This window comes from Dermacentor albipictus, chromosome 8 (genome assembly GCF_038994185.2).
Source record: "Dermacentor albipictus isolate Rhodes 1998 colony chromosome 8, USDA_Dalb.pri_finalv2, whole genome shotgun sequence".
Lineage (NCBI taxonomy): Eukaryota > Metazoa > Arthropoda > Arachnida > Ixodida > Ixodidae > Dermacentor > Dermacentor albipictus.
The window spans coordinates 95,100,992-95,122,323 of record NC_091828.1 but is presented as its reverse complement, the minus strand read 5'-3'; the positions used below and the strand labels follow the sequence as shown (position 1 = coordinate 95,122,323).

Genomic DNA, 21,332 nt, shown 5'->3' with positions numbered 1-21,332 from the left:
CATGCCGCCCGGTATGACAGCGAGCATGACATTTCTTGGGAAAGTTTCTCGAGCAGGCAGTGTCTTCCTTTTAAATATCATATAAGGAGGGAGTTTATGTCCATCAGCTCTGCAGCACGGCATCACAGTTGCGTGCTGCTTCCCGTAGCCTGCAGAGTGCACCTTCACCTCCTTGGCACCCTTTTCATTCACGGTGTACGCCACTGGCATAACAAAATACACAGCCGTCTGGTCGGTGCTGTCGATTTGCCCAAGGTTATAGCCTGCTGCTTCTCTCTTTCGCAGCACGTAGCGCTGAAAAGCTATCAGCTTTTCTTCGAAATTGCTTGGCAGCTTCTGGGTGATTGAAGTGCGACATCGGAGGCTGAAGCCGAAGCACTTCATGAATTTCTGAAGCCAGCCCCGGCTGGCTTTGAAATCATTTCGCGTTAGGCCTCGCTCCCTTGAAAGTTCCCTAGCTTTCGCTTGGAGCACTTCTGTTGTCACTGGAAGGGCGGCTGCTCTCTGCGTCCGAACAAAGTCAGCCAAAACTGTCTTCACTTCGTGGCGATGGCCTTTCTTTGGTCCGCTAAATACCATCCTTGTTGCGGCACACGCAAAAAGCTGCTGTTGTCCCTTTCAATGACAGACGTTTTTCTTGTCGACGCCAAAGTGCTGCCCGGCTTTAAGGTTCGACGATGCCTCTGCGGCTATCACAACTTTTTCGCTTTAAAGCGGCACTGTAGTGGCATCTCCTGCTTGGTGCCATCGTGATAACACCACGGCCGACACGACACAGGTCAAAATGGCGACCTCGCTTGTGTACGGTTGGCTACTGGCACGGCTAGTAGCGGCTGCGATACTGACTTTTCTAGATGGTGCTAGCTATGCACCATATTTAGCAGTTTCAATGAAAAACTGGCACGTTTTTTTAAAATCCTCGAATCTAAGCCGACCCTAGGTTTGGAATATGATTATTTGAAAACTATCGGCCTAGATTCGAATAAATATGGTATATTCCAGCCCGACAAGCCGGCTCAACCTGATTCTGTCGGGTTCATGTAAACACCCTGAAAGACGAAAAAAACACTGTGCCAAGCAGCCTAGGTCAAGGGTATTGTGCAGCAGCAAGTACAACTGCTGCTGAACTGTGCTTGAGCTTTTATTTAATTCAATACAAACATTCTAAACACACACAACAATAAAGTTTAATGCAAACAATCTCAATTTTACAACAACCAGTATGGGCACGAGAGTGCTCCATTTAGCCGTCGAGGGGTGTCGCCAATCTCCTTTGACCAAAAGCTCCATTAAGTTCCCTTAGCAGAAGGGTGACTGTGAGCCACCAAGTGCATCTCCCTCGAGATAAAGACGGCAATGTTAAAAGGAGTTTGTGGGTGCCCATGTCACAGGGGTATCAAACAGCTCGCTGTGCCCGCTCTCCCATGCTTGCTACCTTAACGTACCGTAAGTAAAATGTGGTTACCAGAGCCCCGAAAACCCAAGTCTGTCATTTCGTGAGTTGGAAGAGGCAACTGCAGAATCTGGGTCACTATTCTTTAGTAACAGAAAAACAGCGAGTTCGGAATGCAATGTGAATGTAACTTTGATATTATTACAACTACACACATCATAGGGCTCTAAAAAATAGGACCAATCTTTCTGCCTAAAATAATGCTGAATGTTCTTGCAGCACTAGATTTATGACTCCTGTGAGGGTGTACTGTAAAATTTTGGTGACTTCGCCATTTTCTTACAAAATAAATACGCAGTGTAGCTGCAAATTTTTTACGTTAATTTGCAAAAAACTTCTTCGAAGATTTGTCTGGAAATTTTTCGCTTCGCTGCCCTGTCTAAAATAGCCCCACATGGCCGCTGATCTCAGGGTCAATGAGAGGCGCTTGCTGAACAAGAAAAGTACAGCAACTTAAATAAAAAAAAAAGATTGTGGGTGGCATAAATTTAAGTTTTTTTGGGCCAGTAGTTCCAATAGTTTATTATTACAAAAAATATGTTTGGCAGTGTACAAAGTTTTATTTTTGAAGTGATTGGTCTTCAAGTTTGCAAAATCTGAAAGTCGAAAGAATGCTCTTCTCCACGATTAGACTTTCTCCAAATTCGCGCTGAATTTCTTAACACAAAGGTTGATCGATTCTTTTCTATAGAGGGACTAGAGCACATGCCCACGTCATATAAAAACATTTCGCTGAGAAGGAATAGTCGGCACCCCCCCCCCCCCAAGTGTGTCCTCATCTGAACACGCCTACGCCGTTATTTCTCACTTCCTAGTGGAATTCTTCATTTTTTTCTTTTTTTTTAACTGATGCTTACAGCTTGCCTGTCTTCTCGATTTTGCCTTACATCAAAGTCAAGAGCCGCAGCAGGCGAAAAGACACTCTTTCTTCCCTGCGCTCGGGGATAACACGTAACCTTTTTCGTCGTGTTCCTCTTCGTACATTGCTCTCAACACCATGTTACGTACTGACAACAAGAAAAGCAAATGAGAGCGATCAAGTAAGTTCCTAGCATTAGCCTATGATTCAACTCTGAAACAAGGGCGCTCGTACGAGAGACGCTTAGTCAAATGTGATGCACGCCAACAGAAACATCACAGCACTCCTAAATGATACTGCAATATAAGCAGTCATCGCAAAAAAACTTCATTTACCTTTCCTGGAACAAAAACCACGGTGAATTGTCATGCGAGTCGCGCAGTGTGCTGATGCTACTGGGGGACGCCATGTTTGAAACACTTCACAGAGAGGCCCCTGGTGACAGGAATCGAAAGTAACGGGAAGTGAAAACCCTATTAAAGTTTGTAAACCGTGTGCTCTACCAACAATTTCAGATTAGATCTATAAATGTTCGTGCTGTACTAAGCTACTGCAAAAGCCTTGCTTATGGCATTCACGTAACTAACGTAGCGGCCACATCATGTTAAACATCCGAACGTCGTAACGGCAACATGTGCGTGGAGAGGGCAAGTGGCATTTGGCGTTTTTTGCGCCGAAACCGAAACCGTAAAGTTCTCGCGCTCCAATTACCTGTAATGCCGTTTATTGTTTTATTTTTCGCGTTCCGCGCTTTTTGAAAGACTAAACTGCTTCTGCGCAGACATGGTGGGAGCCTACCTTAATCTTTCCAAAACGATAGCTGCTCATCGCGTTGCGCCCAGCTTTTTTCCTGCGGTGGCGATAGCAAATGGCTATCACATCCAGCGTGCGGGTAGCAGTGGTGTGTGGTACAAATGTTTACCACCGTTTAGCAAAACTGAGCCGGAATCTGGCTCAAATCAGCACAGAACAGCATAGGGAAAGCAGAAAGACGTCAGCTCATGGCAGCTTTCCAGAAGGTAGAGCAATGTTTCAGATAATTAATACTTTTGTTGCGTATACTTAGATACTAATTAGTAAAAAACCCTGAAATGATTTTGACGATTTTGTACAAACGTACTGAGTTGTTAGGGTAGATCTTTCTGATCGTTAATTGACATATCTAAGTGCTCCGCGTAAAGCCTGTAATTTATTATAAGGTTTTAAAAACGTACATTGCTACCAATCGCACCATGTCACTCGGCTGAATTTTCAGCCACCCCTAACTATTTGACGCAAGTTTTCCTAATGATGGCAGTATGGTGAGTTATCCCATAGGCTACCTTGAGCACATCATCTATAATTTTTCTAACTTTATGGTGAACAAATGTTCGTAATAATTGGAATGTTATTAATCTTTTCTATAAAAAGAAAGTAACACAACGAGAATGCACCAGGACAATTTCTCACTACACTTAAGCACTTGTGGCACAAAGCAAGTGTTTGCTTTTGTTACGTGTTTCGTGTAAACAAGAGCCCCACAGTCAGTGTTGATCTCGATCTTTACTTTCACAAGCACCATGGTTCACCCTTGTCACGTTGTGGGCCGCAAACCTAGCAACTGGCAATATGTCAAGCTGCAACCTTGTGTCCCTATGCAAGGAAGCAGACAAGCGGAGTGGCTACAGCGCATAGACTGTTGCTATCTGATCGATGCCATTTTGCGCGTTTGTGGCCGTCACTTTACGCCTTAGAATTATTACCACAATAGTGTTTCGCATGTCCATTATTTGGGTAAATGCAAGCGCAAGCAGACTAGACCAGGCCATGTGACTGTGCCGTTTTACAGGATGAGCAGAAGTGCAAATGTGAATAGTCTGCACGGTGAAGCCACCTGGTTGCAAAAGCTCAACCAAGGACAGTAGCTGTAGCGAAGTCTATTATACTTTGATGCTGGTGTAAATTTTTCTCAGAAGCATAATCGTGGACACATAGTTTTTGTAAATCTTTAAAACGTTTTACACTTGGTTAAAGCAATATTAGCTCTTCGGGTGGTTAAGCTCTGTACCACCAGGTGGCTGGACCATGCAGACCAATCAGGCCACTCACATCTATGCCAAAGCTTTTTCATTAGCTTGAGTTTATGCCTCCACCCATCCTTTGAAACGCTCAGCTCGCTTGCGGTTACCGAAATATCAGACATGTTCAGCGCTGCGACAGAATGCTCGCAGCGCACGCTGCTTCGATAGCTCTCGCTCACACCGTGGGATCGACTGCCAAGCAGCTGGCGGAGAGGTTGGAGAGGCTTTGAGCGCTCGCTCCTAGACAAATGGAAGTAGATGACATGACCTGTCATCATGACGCAGAGCCAGTGAAGGCGGAGCTTAGCCCCGATCACTCGGTGAACAAGTTGAGGAGAAAATGCATCACTATGGAGGAGGGTAACTTGTACTCGTCCCTAGCTATCTTAACATGCGGCGCTTCCTACGAATTGTGATGTGAATAATCTACTGTAGCTGAACCCTATGCGTCTACAATATTTCTCCAAACTGTTTCAGGGGCCCTTTCAGTAGCAAGAAATTTAAGATATTTAAGAAGACTTGATGCAGTGTCATCAAAACCTCTGGCATGAAACTATGAACTACTGAAGTTATGTATCTATGAAGTCAAAGTGTTTTGGTCAGCTTAAATATTTTTTGTGCTCTAATTTTATCTTAGACTGGTAGGTGTACATTGGCTCGGAATGCTTGGATGTCAGGAGGCCTTAGTTTGCTCATTGAACATGGTTTATTAAATATGGCACACTGAACATTATGCAGCTACAGCAAACAATGAGACAATTATCGGAACTTCTGAGAACTGTTCACATTACCAAAATTTTGGGGACAGAACTTTTATCCAACAGCTGCCCTACGATGCCTATGTAACATGGATTCCTGCTTCAAGTGATATGCACCTTGAAATGTGTGTAGTACTTTGCACATTGTGAAGTGCTATAGATAGATAGAACAGATAGAATAGCTTTATTTCCATCTACTTGATGGAGGAGGCTGCAAGTAAAAGCTGCTCCAGTAGGCAGCTTGACGAGGCCCGCAGCCCCCTCTACAGAATATTCGGCAACAGCATACATGCAAGCACATATGCATCATACATACATATATACACATACATTGTATACATACATATATATACACATACTCGTAAGTACTCTCATGAACCCACATACTCGCATTTACACATGCACACCCATATCTATACAGAGCCACTGGTGACTAAACCAACAATACTTAGGATAGCTTGTGTGGTTCTCGTGGTGATACAAATGAGGCAAGAATACGCCGCTGAACATTATATACACACATATATATACATACACATGCATTCATATACCCGTATATGCATACACACTCGTATGCATACCTACACACACACACATATACAGAAGCATATATACACACTTTATATACATGCTAGCCGAGAGGATGTACACTCAACCAGTAATTTAAAAATCATGCATATACAAGTCTCTCAGTTGTTGGGCCGTTATTTGGGTGATATCAACGCCTAGATTATTATATTTATTTAGAAGCATTGGCATTGTGTGTGACAGCTTCTCCCTTAGATAATTTGTTCTGGGTGTGACCACCCACCATATCTCTTTATGACGGGTAACATAAAATTTGTCATTAAGTTCAAGGTTAGAAAGTTCTCGTAGAAAGGAGCAGTTCAGTTTTACTTCCCGCCTAAATGCAGTTGTTAACTTGTACTGGTATAACTTTAACACAGAAGTTATGTTGGCTTCCTGAAATAAGTTTATAGTATGGGAGTTGTAGGGGACAGTAAAGAGCAGCCGAACAAACTTCTTTTGCAAGACAAGTAGTTTATGCAAATTAACAAAGGTAGTTGTACCCCATACCAATAAGCAATAATAGAGGTACGAATAAAAAAGCGAGTTATAAATGAGAAGTTTAACTTTAAACGGCAATAGTGATTTACATTCCACGTCACGCCGATGACCGTAGATAACTGGATTGTGACTGCGTCAATGTGTTCGTCCCAGAGCATATTACTCGAAAACGTTACGCCGAGAGTTCTCATACTAGTAACTATTTCTATCGTTTTTTCCCCGTACATAATGTTAATATTTGAATTCACTGGCTTATTTTTGGGCCTAAAGAGCACAGCTTTGGTTTTGTTTGTATTTATTTCTAATTGGTTCATTATTGACCAGTCCCTCAGCTTAGAGAGCATGAGGTTCGTTTCATACTCTATATCTGTACAGTTTGTTCCTGAAACAAATATACTGGCGTCATCAGCATACAGGACATATTTCGCGTTTAGGTAAATATTAGTTACATCATTGATATAGGCGTTAAAAAGAAGGGGCCCCAAGACACTTCCCTGCGGAACTCCTTTTGAAATAGGCTTCATACTTGAACAATGCATATCTATCTGAACAAATTGCTGTCTGCTTGCTAGGTAAGATTTAATTAGTGCTAAAGAGTGACCTCGAATGCCATAGCTATAAAGTTTTTCAATCAATGTTAAATGGTGAATATTATCAAATGCTTTGCTAAAATCCACATAGACGCCAAGCACAAGTCTTCTTTCTTCGAACTGGGATAAGATGAATTCCTTTTGTTCCAACAGTGCATATTCGGTGGACTTAAGCTTTCTGAAGCCGAATTGGGCAGGTGATATTATATTGTTCTCGAAAAAATTATTAAATTGGCGATGTAAGATTTTTTCCAGGCCCTTAGAAAAGATGGGCAATATGGATATAGGCCTATAATTTTGGATATCATTTCTATCTCCCTTTTTAAATAAAACACTCACTTTAGCGATTTGCATTCTTTTCGGAAAAGTTGCACTGGACAAACATAAATTAATAATATATGTAAGGTACGGTGTGACAATATCTAACACTTACTTTATCGGTCTAATTTGCATGCCTTCAAAATCACACGAGGAACTATTTCGCAGTGACGTGAAAGCAGAGAAAACTTCATGTTCAGAGACAGGCTCAAGAAATAATGAGAAGGAGCTAGCAACAGGCTTCAACTTAAGCAATGTCCTAGATGAACTGTTTTGATTGTTGCTAACAAAGTGATCATTAAACATAGTGGCGAGAGGGATGCCAGATATCTCATTGCCATTTATGTTCAGTTTTTCTATACGAGAATGCGATTTATTACGATTAAGGACAGTATTTAACCTTTTTCATAAGAAGTCAGGTTTTGGTGCAGAGCACTCAAATTCAGACTGAATGTGTCGCACTCTACTTAGTTTTATTTCTTTATTCAGTTTATTTCAATAAGGACCCAGATACACTGAAACAATTCAATGTTTCAGTGTATCTGGATCCTTATTTTGAATAAATTTATGATACAATTCGTTTTCGCGATGTATTTTTGCAAGCAGTTCAGGCGTTATCCACGGTTTACGAATTTTTTTGCCTAAGGTAATTCTTTTTTCAGGAAAGTGGTACTTGTATATACCAGAAATTATATCTATGAACTTTGTATATGCCTCTTCAGCGTTCGCGATTTGACCGATAACTTCCAGGTCACAGGTTAACATCGTTAATGCCGTGTAGCATTAGACAAAGGAATGATGCACAGAAATGCACCATGGGCCAATGGAACACCAAGTCTTATTAGGGTCACGCGACTAGGCAGTAGTATTAAACAATGTGTATGCACAGTGTGTTTGCAAACTGCAACAAGATTTGGTAAGTCTTTCTTTTCCACTGCGAATCCTCTAGCATGTTCAAAGATGTGAAAACACACATACACAGACAAAAATAAGAACAAATGGAGCTTGGCAACAAAAGTGAAATTAAGAAAGAAGAACCGCTGCGCACTCATTACCGAAGACACATTATATGCACTGTCACATTAGTGATGGAGTGTAAACCCCGTGAACAGCGCAAACTTCGTTTTACTCCTTAAGCCACCCAACTTGCAAGAATACAGATAAGTGACATCTCCCACTCAAACTGACATACTGCGAGCACACATAGCAAAAGCACCAAATATTCACGTTTGCAGTTGTGGAAGGATGCACATGCAGAAATATTAGTGTCGATAACAAGTGTGCACCGCTATAAGGTGCAGAAGCCTATTTTGCCATGTGGTTTCATGCCATGCAGTATTTTGTGGCTGGGGGTCAATCTATTAGCGCTTCTTTATTGCAGTTGTTTGCAACTAAACTTGTCAAAAGTAACACGCCGTTCATGTACCTCACAATCCAACTTGCCTGTGAAAAAAAAAAAAGGAAGAATAGGTTACATCCCTTTCTTACTGCAGGAATAAGTGAGCTGACTTAATTGCGTGCATCATCTCAGAGGCAATGTGCACTACCTTGTTCACTCTCTCACTCCAATTACAATGTAGAGGCATAGCATAATATCAAAACAGAATCAGCACAGCATTATGGCGAAGCTGTGCAGATGACGGGACATGTGAAAACGGGACAGGACAAGACATGTCCTGTTGGCATTGTTTCACCATAATGTACAGTCAACCAAAAACAGACTACGGGAGGACCCTCATGCCACCCAGCATGCTAATCCAAATTTGTCATACTTGTACTGCTCTGTCACGTCTCTCACATTCACATAATTTCCTCATTCATGGGAGCTCTGTCTGAGGTAAGAATGTAAATTATTTCAAAAACAAATATCCCAATTCCAGCGAAGGCCTCTTGTGTCACTCTAAACTCAACAGCCTTATTAGTGTGTTCATACCCTTTTATATATTTTAATTTTTTCTTGTTTGCTGCATACTTTATACAAATTAAATACCAAAACAATGCAGCAATCCTGTCTCTCCACACCAAGTAATTTATTCATAATTAGAGCAGAAAAGTTGCAAAAATTATTTTCATGCTTCCGCACATGCAGTGCTATCTCTAAGCTCTTTCAACTGAACAGCTTTCAATTGAGATTAATAAGAGCAACCAGGAAATTTTGGCCATGACTTTTCTTTGGCTAGCATGAACCAGAACGCATAGTACAGAAAAGAATGTCATACACATGCACTCACAAACACACATCACTAGAAAAACTACTATTTATTAGAAATGTGATTCCCATTAAAAGGCAAAAAAAGAGCACGCTCGGAGGGACTAAGCAGTGAGCCCACATGACCCATGCTGATAGGCACAGAACCTACACTAAGAATTGGATATTGAATTTCCACTATCTTGTAATAATTTATTTTTCAAGTGACATTATCACCATTTAAATATATTTTTTGATAAGTTATAACCAATAAAACACAGCACCTTTTACTGCCTTTTCCCAAAGGCCTGTGCATGTAGTGTCGAATTAGCATGAAATTTGGCAATCTTTTTTAACAGTAACAGAAGAAAAGGAACACAGCATACAAGTTATTGTAAAGTAAAAAAAAAATATGTAGCTGAAGAGAAGTCATACGGAAAGCAAAGTTACTGCTATCACTGACACGTGCAATGAAATGAAAAAAAAAAAAAGGAATATATCATGATACTGTACACTTTCCATGTGGAAATCTTTTCTGCAAAAGTTATACTTTTCAATGGCTGCAAAACTCTGCTTTAACAGAGAAATGGAAATAGCAGATAACGAGATATGCTGAAAACAAAATGCTAATAAAAAAATGCATGCTTGAACTGGTGTTTCAGATTCTCTATGCAAAGGAGGAGCACAAACTGGAGACAGCCATTGCAGAGCTTCAGTCCTTGCCTCATATGCCCTATGTTCAGAGAGTGAACACGTTTCTTTTGCGCCAATGTGAGTGGGTGCTCTTGTATCGTACTGGTGTGCTAACAAGAGGCCAAAACACAACTATTCGGAGGCTTCTGTCCGTATTCTAAAGGACATCATCCTAAACAGAACAAAAGCCTACAATGCAGTAGCTTAAATTGAATTTGTGATTAGTAATTGGGAGAAATATTTCGAAACATGGCTGCTGCGCCACGCACACAATCGGGAACCTACCCACCGAATTGGCTATGAGCACCTTCTGCAAGAAATGCCGGAATCCCCCCCAAAATCAATTCTAAAAGTAGAACAAAATTGCTACCATGTTCCGAATTCTTCTGGAACTGGGACATATGAGGTATGGGCGGATATTGGGCTATGCAGCTGCAGGGCAGGGAACCAGGGTGCTTTCTGTAAGCACCAGGCTGCTGTGCAACAAGCCTTTGGTGGTGCTTTCCCGAACAGCCCGGAGCTGACAGTTGGAGACCGCACAGAGCTTGGCCAGCTTGCCCTCGGAAAGCGTTGTCCAGCAGCAGGCTTTTTCATGCCTTTGACTGCACATGCCCTCACCTTGGCACCCTCATCTGTGTGCGAAGCAGGACCATCGACTTCGCACAAAGACGTAGGGCAGGAGACGCACACAATCTCCACAGCGCCAGAGGTGCAAGGAGAGATGGCTGACTTGGGCCAAATACATCTGGTACGAGGTTTTGATAGCATTTTCCTTTATAAAATGTGACGAGCTCAATTCTGAACAGGTTTGATTCAACACTATCAACATAGAAAAGATGCGTCCATCACACAATTACACCAGCATTTATAGTACTATGCATTACACGACTTGCCTATATCCACTAATTCTTCTTAGTATTGATTTGAAAGTTAGGTACTTTGATTTCACTAGCTGTTCTCTCTGCTTTCTACAGCAGTGGGAAGAGTAAATTTTTTTTCCTATACACTACAGTTGTTCCTTTTGTCAACCAATGCATGACCCTTACCTCCTTTTCAAACTTCATTGCCACCAAAAAGCTTCTGCCTAAATGCTTAGGTCTAGCATTATACAGCTCTTATAGTGTGCTAAGTATATCTAGAAATGTGAATAACTTTTTAAGATATCCAATTAGGGCTACATACAACTCTTCCACCTTTTAGCTTACTTAACCTAGCCAGTGCCACTCAGCTTCCATTACCAGTTGGTGCCCAAACATCAATAATGGGTAACGCGTCCAAAGGAAGGCATTCACTTTAAATGATTAGGAGGGGGAACAGTGATAAGCTCATGTGGCTTTCTTTCTTAACAAAAAACGTTACCATAATTTTGGCATGCAGTAAAATACCTACAACTTTTGAAGAATATCACTAAGCTGTCATTCAGGAGCAGACACTGAATTATATCTCCATTTCTTCAAATCAAAGGCAGAAGATTAGAATTTATGGGTTATGAAGAAATTTAGCACAAATTTGATGGTGCCTGTGAGTTATCAATTTTCTAATCTACATGCCTATAGATGCCAATTGGAATTTTAGCATCTCAATTTCTGTGCAAGCAAGTGGCACTTGATGCATTGTAAGAAGTGTAGCCCTTATATCTCCATTACCTGCTCATTGCATCAGGAACTGTATGAAATGACAGGTTTGCTGCAACATTCTATTAGTCCATGTGGTAGCCTGTCACAAATCCAACCAAGTGTATAGACTATGAAGGGTTGCACAATACTGTTCCTCCCCTAGGTGAAGGCTTTTGTACTTTAAGGTAGATATGAGACATAACTTTACTAGTAGTTTTGAATATTGTGCAATTCTATATTCACAACAAAAATAGTTTTTCAAAGTGTAATAGTAATAATCGGTCTTTTTGATTCCGCTTCGTCGCAATACTAGTGTGTCATGCAGTGAAGCATATATACCATGCATACACGTAAGCATTCGCTTACGTGTATGCACGCGCTCGCTACAGTGTCAGTATGAGCACCAAGATGTCTATTAAGTGTAATTGAGATGTCTAATTAAGGTGAAAGCACCGTTATGGCACCATCCCCTTTATACTTCTAGTCATAGCTGTAGTCTAATTGTTAATGCGTGCACTGTTTTACTTTTGTTTCTTCTCATTAACTTACGGCATTCACAAAGGCAGTTGCACCATGCTTTACTATCAATTAACCTCTTTATAGTTTTTGACATTTATTTAACAAGTCCTACAGTACCAAAGTTTGATCTCATTCTTCCACAGAACAATTAGTACAATATTCAGTAGTTACATTCCATAAGCCCCTGTTTCACCCTGATAAATTAAAAAAAGTTCACTCATTCATTCATTCAAGTTTGCAGTGAATTCTCTACACAACAGCTATTCAATATTCGATTGAGAAAATGTTCATCCAAAATCAATATTTGCTAGCCCAAAATCTACTATTCGCACATGCAAAAAAAAATTACTGTGTGCAAACAGCTTGTGCATATTATGGCCTCTACAGCACCTAAAATACACCTTTAGGTGCATTTTTTGGGTGCTTAATATAGCCTTTTTTTTAATGGCTAATATACAATCTCTATCTATAGCTTGTAGATTTCTAGAAAATGTACTCTGTTAAGATGTCCACAAACTAGAACATGACTTGAACAACTTATCAAAGGAGTATTTTTGATGGCTTCATCCGTCTGCGTCCCTGTTCTCTTCTTTGGCTTTTTCTTTTAACACATATGTAAGTGTGTTGGCTTTAGCAAACATCACTTCAAAGCAAAAAACATTTGTTGGCTTAAAGGACTTTCAAGGTTTAAACATGTTCATTTACGTGACTTTTTGCAGGACCACAAAAAAGAGTGTGCTGCATTCAATGAAGCATACCAGCGCGCCCATGGACTTGGTGAATGCATTCCTCAGTATGCTGCTGTTATCAAGTCCATAACAGAAGACCTGTTAAAGTTGAACACCAGCAGCGCTGTGTTTGCATACATGTTGAGGCAAAAGGCCATGGGAAGGGCTATCAGGCATGGTAAAAAAATGAAGGTACAACCAACAAGCTTGGCAAGGCGCCGACCTGGCCTACCGAGAGGTTCGGGACGCATTCCTGCCGGCCGACCAAGAACAGCTGGAAAAAGGAAAACAAAACGTGGACATGTGCTCAGCCAAAGTGTGCGGGATGATGTACCTGGGGCCAAATGCCATTAAGAACTCAAACTTTATGGAGACCTCACAGTTGACCCACTAAATATGTCTCAGCATGCTTAAGGACAGTGAATACGTTGAACACACATCATCTGTCATCGAAAATGCCCATTTTCGGCCTGCACTAGGATGATTTTTAAGCAGTAATTGTAGGTCACAAAGTCTGATTGCAGTGGTTACTAATGCTAACGTGCCCCTTTCCTTTTGCAGTTTGTTATTTTTATGAAATTGCATAGCCAGCTGCTCCTGAACCCTATATGAATTGTCTGTCCCTTCTTGAGGTGGTTTAAATACTTCATGCAGCATCCGCACATTACCAAGAGTCCACCTCTAGTTCTGTTGCCTTCATAGTGCCATTGCTTCAAGCGACTTTTCAAGGATGATATTGCTATTTGTATTGAAATCTAGCACTAATATTGTAAGACTGAGACTAACCAAGCTGTCAAGCGCTTTTTATTCCAAAAAGGAAATGCCCCAGCTCATGCGTGAAGAAGTAGAACAGGGGAGATGATGATGGCTATGTACAAATTAAAACGACGAAGTATGTTAATAGTGCTTACAATATCTAGGTTTGCAAGTAAAAAGATGTTTACTGAACATGGGCCATGAATGCAGAAAGGTCCGTAGCGATGAGCACTGGTTCAGGTCGAGCACTGTCTCGTGCTCTGCATTGGCGATCCTGCTTGCACTTCAGCTGTCCTCCACTCCTTCATTTTGTGTGTAAAAACCACCAGTGCTGTGGTTATAGTGAGCTGTAGGGCTAGCTTTTGTTTATCAGGCAGGGCTTCTTGATTGGTAGCAGTAAGGTACAGCCCAAAGCATTGTATGAATAGCATCCGTTCAGCTTGCAAGTTGCCAGCCTTGCTCATAAGTTGTGCTTCAAACATTGATGCCACATGGTGGCCCTCGGTTGCTCACACCTCAGTAAATTGTGACTGGCAGTGTTACACTGGCGCTCTTCATAAATTTTGTTACTTTGGTCACAGGAACATTTCTAGCTCTGTTTGTGTCGTTCTCAACCTAGTGTGAATAGTGTGAATTTTTTTAATATTTAATTCTGGGTTTTAAATGCCAAAACCATGATTTCATCATGAAGCACGCCATTTTAATTTTTTTTGTAGCGTTAGTCCTGTGTTGATTAGATATGCGACCAGCACCAATACACGCCATGATGCAACATCAAGACATGCCTTGATGCCACAGAAATGCATAATAGAGGTAGACGGTGCACTGCATGAAAAAGGTAACCATGGAAGAGACGTAAGATGAGCTGAACAAAATGCTATCTTCGTTCTGTACCATATCCTTTTGGCATTGTACAGCTCTTTATTTTCTTTGCCACCTCTCCTCTGTGACTTCACTTTTCACCTTTTGTTGTTTGTTGTACTGTCTGTTACGTTTTTGCCGCGCAAATGTGCCAAGTTGTTTTGCAACTGCTGTTGACACGTTTAAAGATTAAATTGTTTTCATTGGCAGCCTACTATTCTTTCTTGTTTCTCTTTCACAACAATCTGCGTCCTTCGATATTGACACGCAACATTTGCTCTAATCATTTAGTGAAGTTCTTATAACTGAGTACTGACAATGGACATCACATTCCAGCTTGAACAAGCAAATGAGACTAATGATCATGAACCACCTCTTAGTAAACATACCATGAATTATACTCAAAACATTTCACATGAAATATGTAAGCCAACTAAGCGGCCATCCATCAAACTTCTATTTTTGCCAAACTTACCAATCACTATCTCAAAGATCTGTTGCCCTTTCTAAAACACGAATCTGAGCATTTTTTTCCATGTCAGTGTGGATTCATCTAGAGTTACTGATGCGCTTGGCTGAAGTTACAGTGCCTGCGCTTATGATCCTCACTACTTTTATTGTTAATATACTTACTTGAAAACATAAAATAAAAGGTGACAATGAATACACATGGCTAAAAGGTGAGAATATTAATGTTCTTAGATCTGGCAATTGTTCCTTCTGCAAACTGTAAGTATGGAGCTAAACTGGAGTAATATTACCATTTAGGCAAGACATTCAGTAGGATAGTCTTACCTAAATCTAAGGTGGGGTTAGTTTTCTTTATTTAGATTTGTAAGGAAGTGAGTATCGGCATATGTGCACGTCTTAGTTCTGTGTACATGCAGTCCAGCTAATATGATTGCATTAATGTTTACAGCTTACAAGCACTCACAGATTAGACAAGTGGGCGCGAGGCCAGCAAGTTAGTTTTTTGATAGCTACATGAAATAAGTGCAGGACATATGCAAGTTATCTATTTTTCGAACTTTGATTTGTTTACACCAAGACAAGTCAATAGCGTGCAGGAGACCAACATATTCAGGCATGCCTTGTAGCAAGGAATTTTTTAAGGTACTGTCACGCACTGGCTGGAGCGCTCCAGATGGCAGAAAAAGAAAGCAACAAATGAAAATAAAGCTTTATTTTGGCAAGCTTGTGCCCAACAGGAAAGCCAAGAATAATTCATTAGCAGTGATGACAGAAAATGTATTCTGTAATCATAATATGAAATCCCACAGGCGTCAGCTGTCGTTATTTATCTCAATATCATCACACTTTCATAAGTAATGGCAGCAATGGGGTAAACTGCAGAACAAACACAATCATCTTCAAACTTGCACATAAGATGATATGACGAACCCACTTTCCTTGAAAGAACGGGAGTACTCAAGACACGTGCACAATCCGACTTCACTAGTGCATCATCATGCGACAGTACAACAGAAGCTAGAGCTCATTTGCCCAGTGTCAGATACATGGAGAGTATGTGAACTCAATGTTAAAAGTAATCTGACCAATGGAGCCTCAAGGTACGGCATGCAGCCAACTATGTTAGGACATATTTTGATAGCAATGTGATGTGGCAATTCATTATTAAGGAGTTGAAGAACAAGGCTGAGGGCAGTGCCCTGCAGCACACGGGATGAGACACATGCAAAAGGCGAGTTATTTCAGTTACAGGACTTGTTAAAGGGACACTAAAGCAATTATTAAGTCAAGCAAAAGTGATAGATCAGTGCTTGAGAATCTCTAAGGCGTCAAAAACTGCACCTAGAGTCAACCAGGTATTAATTATATGAAAGAGTTAAATTCAAGGTAAATAAAAATATGTTTACACATTGTATTTTTTAGCAGTTGAAGAGAGTAAACCCATACTTCAACTAAATCGCTTGTAATTTTTTCAAAAGACCCAAACCGTGACCACAGTGGTTGAATGTAGTACTTCAAACAGGAAAATAGAAGCCAAGTAAATCATCAATTTTGGCACAGCATGGTACAAAATGATCACAAAAAAAAGTAATAGAGCCATTAATCACATGAGTGAAATAGGGAAATCTAGCGTAGAAAACGTTTCTACATGAAACAGGAAGGGTATAAAACTAAGACCACATTATGATAAAAATTGAAATTCGTTGAACGCGGTGCGTATACCACGCAACGTGGGTTACAAAAACGGCTAAGTTCTGACTTGGTGTTGCAGAACTTGGCGGCTGGACACATATTTCGCGACGAAAAACGTGGCTCGCGACTTACAACACCAGTCAGAAGCGCGTTAGCAATTAAAAAGCATGTTTCGTGGGCTGATCTGTTTCAAATGCCACAATTTTCACAGTGTATTTGCGACTTCTTCAGTGAAGCTGAGACACCAGCATCAAAAGACGGAAGCGTACGCTTAATCTCCGGTGAGAAACGCGGGTTACTGCACCAGTATAGCGTTCAGTATATAACGTTTGCCTTCTCCCAGCCCACACAACAGCCAAGACGCAGCCGCCACACAGCGATGCCAAAGTATCACACCAAGTTCAGAAACAAAAACAAGGAAATGCTTACCTCTACACTCTGCGTAGACCCGCAGTGTATGCGCACAAAAACAACGGAGTTCTTGCCGAAGACCCAAACGCGTAGAACGGCGGGGCGTCGCCGAAGGCCGCAGAGTGCTGGGCGTGTGCGCCCCAGGCGTACCGCATCTCCCTAGTGCCTAGGGACGTACCTAGTGAGATCTAGGGCGCGTGCCGCGCCGCTTTGGTGAAAAAGTACCTAAAACGGTGGTTCGTGCGAGCACCGCGTAGTGGCGCAGCGGTCGAGCGCTGGGCTTGGGCCTAAATAGAAACACGCAACCCGGACATGTTCGCCGTGTGCAGCACGCCGACCGATCCCACCGAGCGACCACCGAACGCTCCTCAGAAGAGCCTCTGCGCTGGTTTGCGGCGCAGGTCGTGCGTTGCGTGGTGGTTGGTGTAGTGTGTTCCTTTCTTCTGCCGCGCGCGGGATTGAATCCGCGCGGATGGTTGTGCGTCGTCTGCTCTCGTGAAGTGCTTTGTTTGTGGTGACATTGTCGTCTGTTCGGGGGCGACGAAAGAGGCAGCGGGCGTCGGATATACGGTATACGCGCGTCCGACGTTGCTGCGAGAGTTGTGGAGATGGCCCGGCGGCGACCCGATTCGTCAATGACGGCTCTCTGCTGACACGGCGTCGACATGGAATGTAACAGCCCCGGAAGGCCGCCTCTCTTGGGTTGGCCCTCGGTGTCAAACTCGTCGGTGCGATGGGTGCTGTGCGCTGTATTTCTTCTGCTCGCTATGGGACAGTGTGTCGTCTGCAACGACGCCGGCTGTGACTGGGATGGCAGGTACGCGTGTCATCTGTTGTCGGTTCCTCCTTTTGACCGCCTCCATTTTCTTTCTTTTCCTTCATTTTTTTTTTCCTTTTTTCATTTCTTTCCTAGCACGCTACAATGCATCATCTTTCCTGGTGTGCAATGCATGCCCTGCAATGTTGTAACGCCCATAACAGCCGTCGGAGTTGGGGCGATATCAGTGATGTGTGTCTGCTGCGCGATTCGATCATCTATTCGCTACAAAACGCATCTCGCGTCACATCGCTCTTCACTTCAAGCGCACGCGCCTGCTAAAGTGCAGGGATCCCTTTTCGGCCTGCAGAAACGTGCAACGCGGATTTGGCATTTAGTGAGCACTATTTAAAATGTCGAGCAGTGGGAGGCCCAGCTGACAAGCTCGAGCCCTGAAGACCAGCATCGCCTGGTGAGCAGGGCCAAGTTGTCAGCTCAGGCACACGGCATCCTGGACTAGGGAAGCCGCCCACCTCGCACGATTTTACCGTCGGCTCATTTCTACTAATAAAGTTTATTCCTCCTCCTCCGTGCTATTGTCTTTCGAACTGACATGTTATTTTAGTTAGTCATACTTGCTTGTTTATGGGGGATTAACAGCGTATGACAACTGCGTTGACTGATTTGAGCTCTGGAGCAAACTTCTTATTTGATGCATCTCTGTATCGCAGCCACGACATCGGCGCGCGATTTCTTTCAAGATCATTCTTGTGCGCACATACTTTACCTATTACCAAGGACGCTTATTATTTTTTTTTTACCTGGAGCGTTTACTTCAGAATGTTGTGGGCTTCGAGTGGGGCCTCGAGTCCAACCGCTGTTTGCAGCTTAGGATGACGTCACGCGGCCAAGTGTAACGTACACCGCTTCAGCCGATGATGCCGCCATGTTGTGGTGGTGGCGCAGGACGTCCGTCAGTGCACTGCTGTACGCGAGACGTCTTGCCAACAGCGAGGACACCACAGAACATCTGTGGGATGGCTCCGTCACACGTCGTGTGACGTCATCCGACGACGTTGGTATACCGTATCGTGCCGATCGATTCCGAAACCATGCTTGCTGGCGTAAGACCATTTGCATTCGTAACGTATGCAGTTACGAAGAACATTCGTAAGTCAGCGCGCAAGATCGTCAAAGGCTTAGGTAGCCTAGAGGCGACCGAAAGGCTGAAGCACGTGACAAGCTGTTATGTTGTTGCAGTAATGTGCGACTGAAACACTGAAATATCGTAACGCATCACAGTGCGCTTAGCCAGGAATTTTTTGACCGGGGTAGCCGGGTGGGGCAGACGGGTGTTGTCGCATGTCGTAACAATTTCTGTGTAGGAATTATCCCTGCTACAGAGAAGTTCTAGGTGGTTGGGGAAGGGTGGTACATGCGCGATGTGCCTCTGCTAACGTATCGCCGAGATCTTGGAATAGGCGAGCTTTTTTAAAGTACCTGCCCCATTCGGTCGAAAGAGTCGGTCTCTTCCATCCTGTTTGGCTGAAAATGCGCCAAAAAAATAGTGCAATGGAACGTGGTTCTCGCTGTAGTGAAGTGCCGCAACCCGACAAACCAGTTATAACGAAACGCCACTGTCCTTGGTTGGCGCCGATAACACACACACCGAAAAGCGCAACCCTGTCGGAGCGACCACCGGTTGTGTCTACATTCAAGAAATCTTGTGCCTTGGCGTTAGCTACGGGAAGTCGTGGTGATCCTTTTCTCAGAGGACCCACCTTCTGGAGATCCTTCATTGTTATGATTGCCCAAATTTCCGGTTTGGCTTCCTTGTCCGCTAAATGTGCGTCGATTAAAGTGACACCAAACAGTAGCACTAACATGGTCTGTATAAAGTGGCTTTCCTTCAACACTCTATTCGTATTTGCTTTACGGGGAGATGGTAAGTTTTTACAGGAGAAAAGTGAAGACCAAACTTCACTTTACATTTCCTTTTTTTTTTTCAAGTTAGCGCCAAATGTCGCGGTGCCGATGACAGTGACGTTACGTCACGAATTTCTCCGTATTCTAGCTTATTTTTTGTTGTAATCTACTGTACCGATCCAGATTATAACACACACACTACTTTGCTTTAAGTCCATTAATTCGATCGGTGTTTCTTCAATAACGCTAACATAGAAGTGAGGTAAACGCAGACCGCATGGCGTATATAAAAGAACGCAAAATAAGAGCCTACAATGGGAGTTTGGGCCTTTGTGTACGTTAAGCCGCTTGTGCGCGCTATTTGAAGCTCCCCAGTGACTGGCTATTCAGTTTTTATTCTGTCATATGCAAAGGCAGCCCCAGAGGCACGACGCGTTTCTTGTGGAAGTGACTTTGGCCTGCAACGAAGCCGCTCCCCGATTCATTGAAAGTCTGGTTCTGTTGTATCATTTCCATACTCCCCGTCCGTTTGTGCCGTTGAATCGCGAAGTTGCTCAAAAGCGTGGCTTCCGTTTTTCCAAGCATTGTTCCCGCCTCCCGACAAGCGTTAACTTGAAACCCCTTCTCAATTGCTGGTATTGTCGCGCGTACGACTGCTCCTCGAACTCGACGCGTTTCCTTCGAAATCTTACAAGTGGTGAAGGCTTGAAAAGGGGGGGGTGGGGTTAGCGAGAACAAAAAAACCGCGAGGAAGATTGAGCAGGCTGCCAATCGGCGAAGACAATTAGAAGGAGAGACGTCTCGTTTGCGGCGATGATCAGTGAGGCGTTGCGTGTACATACATTGGCGTATCCGTTTTGTCACGGGTGTGTAAATAAGCTTTGTCACGAGCACTCATCAGTCGTCGCGACGAGGTTTCCCTTCCTCGTGGCAGTCTGAAAGCGGACCCGGTAGTTCCTCGGTCTCTGTTAAGCAACAACGGGTATCGAAAGAAAGGATGCAGCTACGCCTGGGCAGGGACAGCACGTTGGACAAACTCGAAACTGAGAAGCAGTGACAATTCTGGTTAAACTTCGAAGGCGCTGTCACGTTGAAAGCGTGGCTGCAAAGTATACGTTAGCCCGCTAGCTGTTCTTCTCTGACGGCTTCATACTTTAAAAGAACATTAACGAGCAACGCTACATCATTTCAGGCTTGTAAAAGCGTTCTCTCAAAACTCTATTCTCCATGTGGTGAGGAAAAAAGAACCCCAAACTCGCCTTTCCTGAATGTCGCTACAAAATCTCGGCGCCTGTAAGTCGGTGTGACGTCACGGATTTCAGTGGTTTTTTTTTTTTCTTTCGCATATGGGCATTTTTGGCGCAGGAAAACAATGCGGTGCTTACAGCGGCATAGTTGCAGGACCTTTTTCCTTTACCGGGCGGTCAAGTGTTTCCAGCACTTGCTCGCTTGAGTCCTTGGGTCTGTTAGAATCCAAAAGAACCCCGAGAGGACGCTGTCATGATCTGTGACGTCACGATAAGCCATAGTGCAAGAGCTAGAGGGCAGCGTCGCGGCCCGTCTTCCGTTCGTGCGTCTTTTGTGGTATATATACGACAGTCTTTCCAT

General features: G+C 42.9%; 1 protein-coding gene and 2 long non-coding RNA genes across 3 annotated transcripts in view; 2 read left to right on the top strand and 1 right to left on the bottom strand.

Annotated features, from left to right (window-relative positions):
- Positions 1–3,110: 3,110 nt before the first annotated feature.
- On the top strand, positions 3,111–14,676 carry LOC139048874 (uncharacterized). Its single transcript, XR_011508009.1, has 2 exons — positions 3,111–10,735; positions 12,842–14,676. It is a non-coding gene; the product is annotated as an uncharacterized lncRNA (long non-coding RNA).
- LOC139048873 (uncharacterized) lies at positions 12,801–17,193 on the bottom strand. The gene is made up of 2 exons (XR_011508008.1): positions 17,060–17,193; positions 12,801–13,124 (listed from the first exon to the last, which is right to left on the bottom strand). It is a non-coding gene; the product is annotated as an uncharacterized lncRNA (long non-coding RNA).
- Positions 17,194–17,348: 155 nt separating this feature from the next.
- LOC139048876 (meteorin-like protein) overlaps positions 17,349–21,332 on the top strand; it is a 69,512-nt gene continuing 65,528 nt past the window's right edge. Inside the window, exon 1 of the mRNA XM_070523770.1 lies at positions 17,349–17,858. Within this exon, the coding sequence (XP_070379871.1) occupies positions 17,707–17,858 (152 nt within the window). The 5' untranslated portion in view covers positions 17,349–17,706. The remainder of the gene's footprint in view (positions 17,859–21,332) is intronic.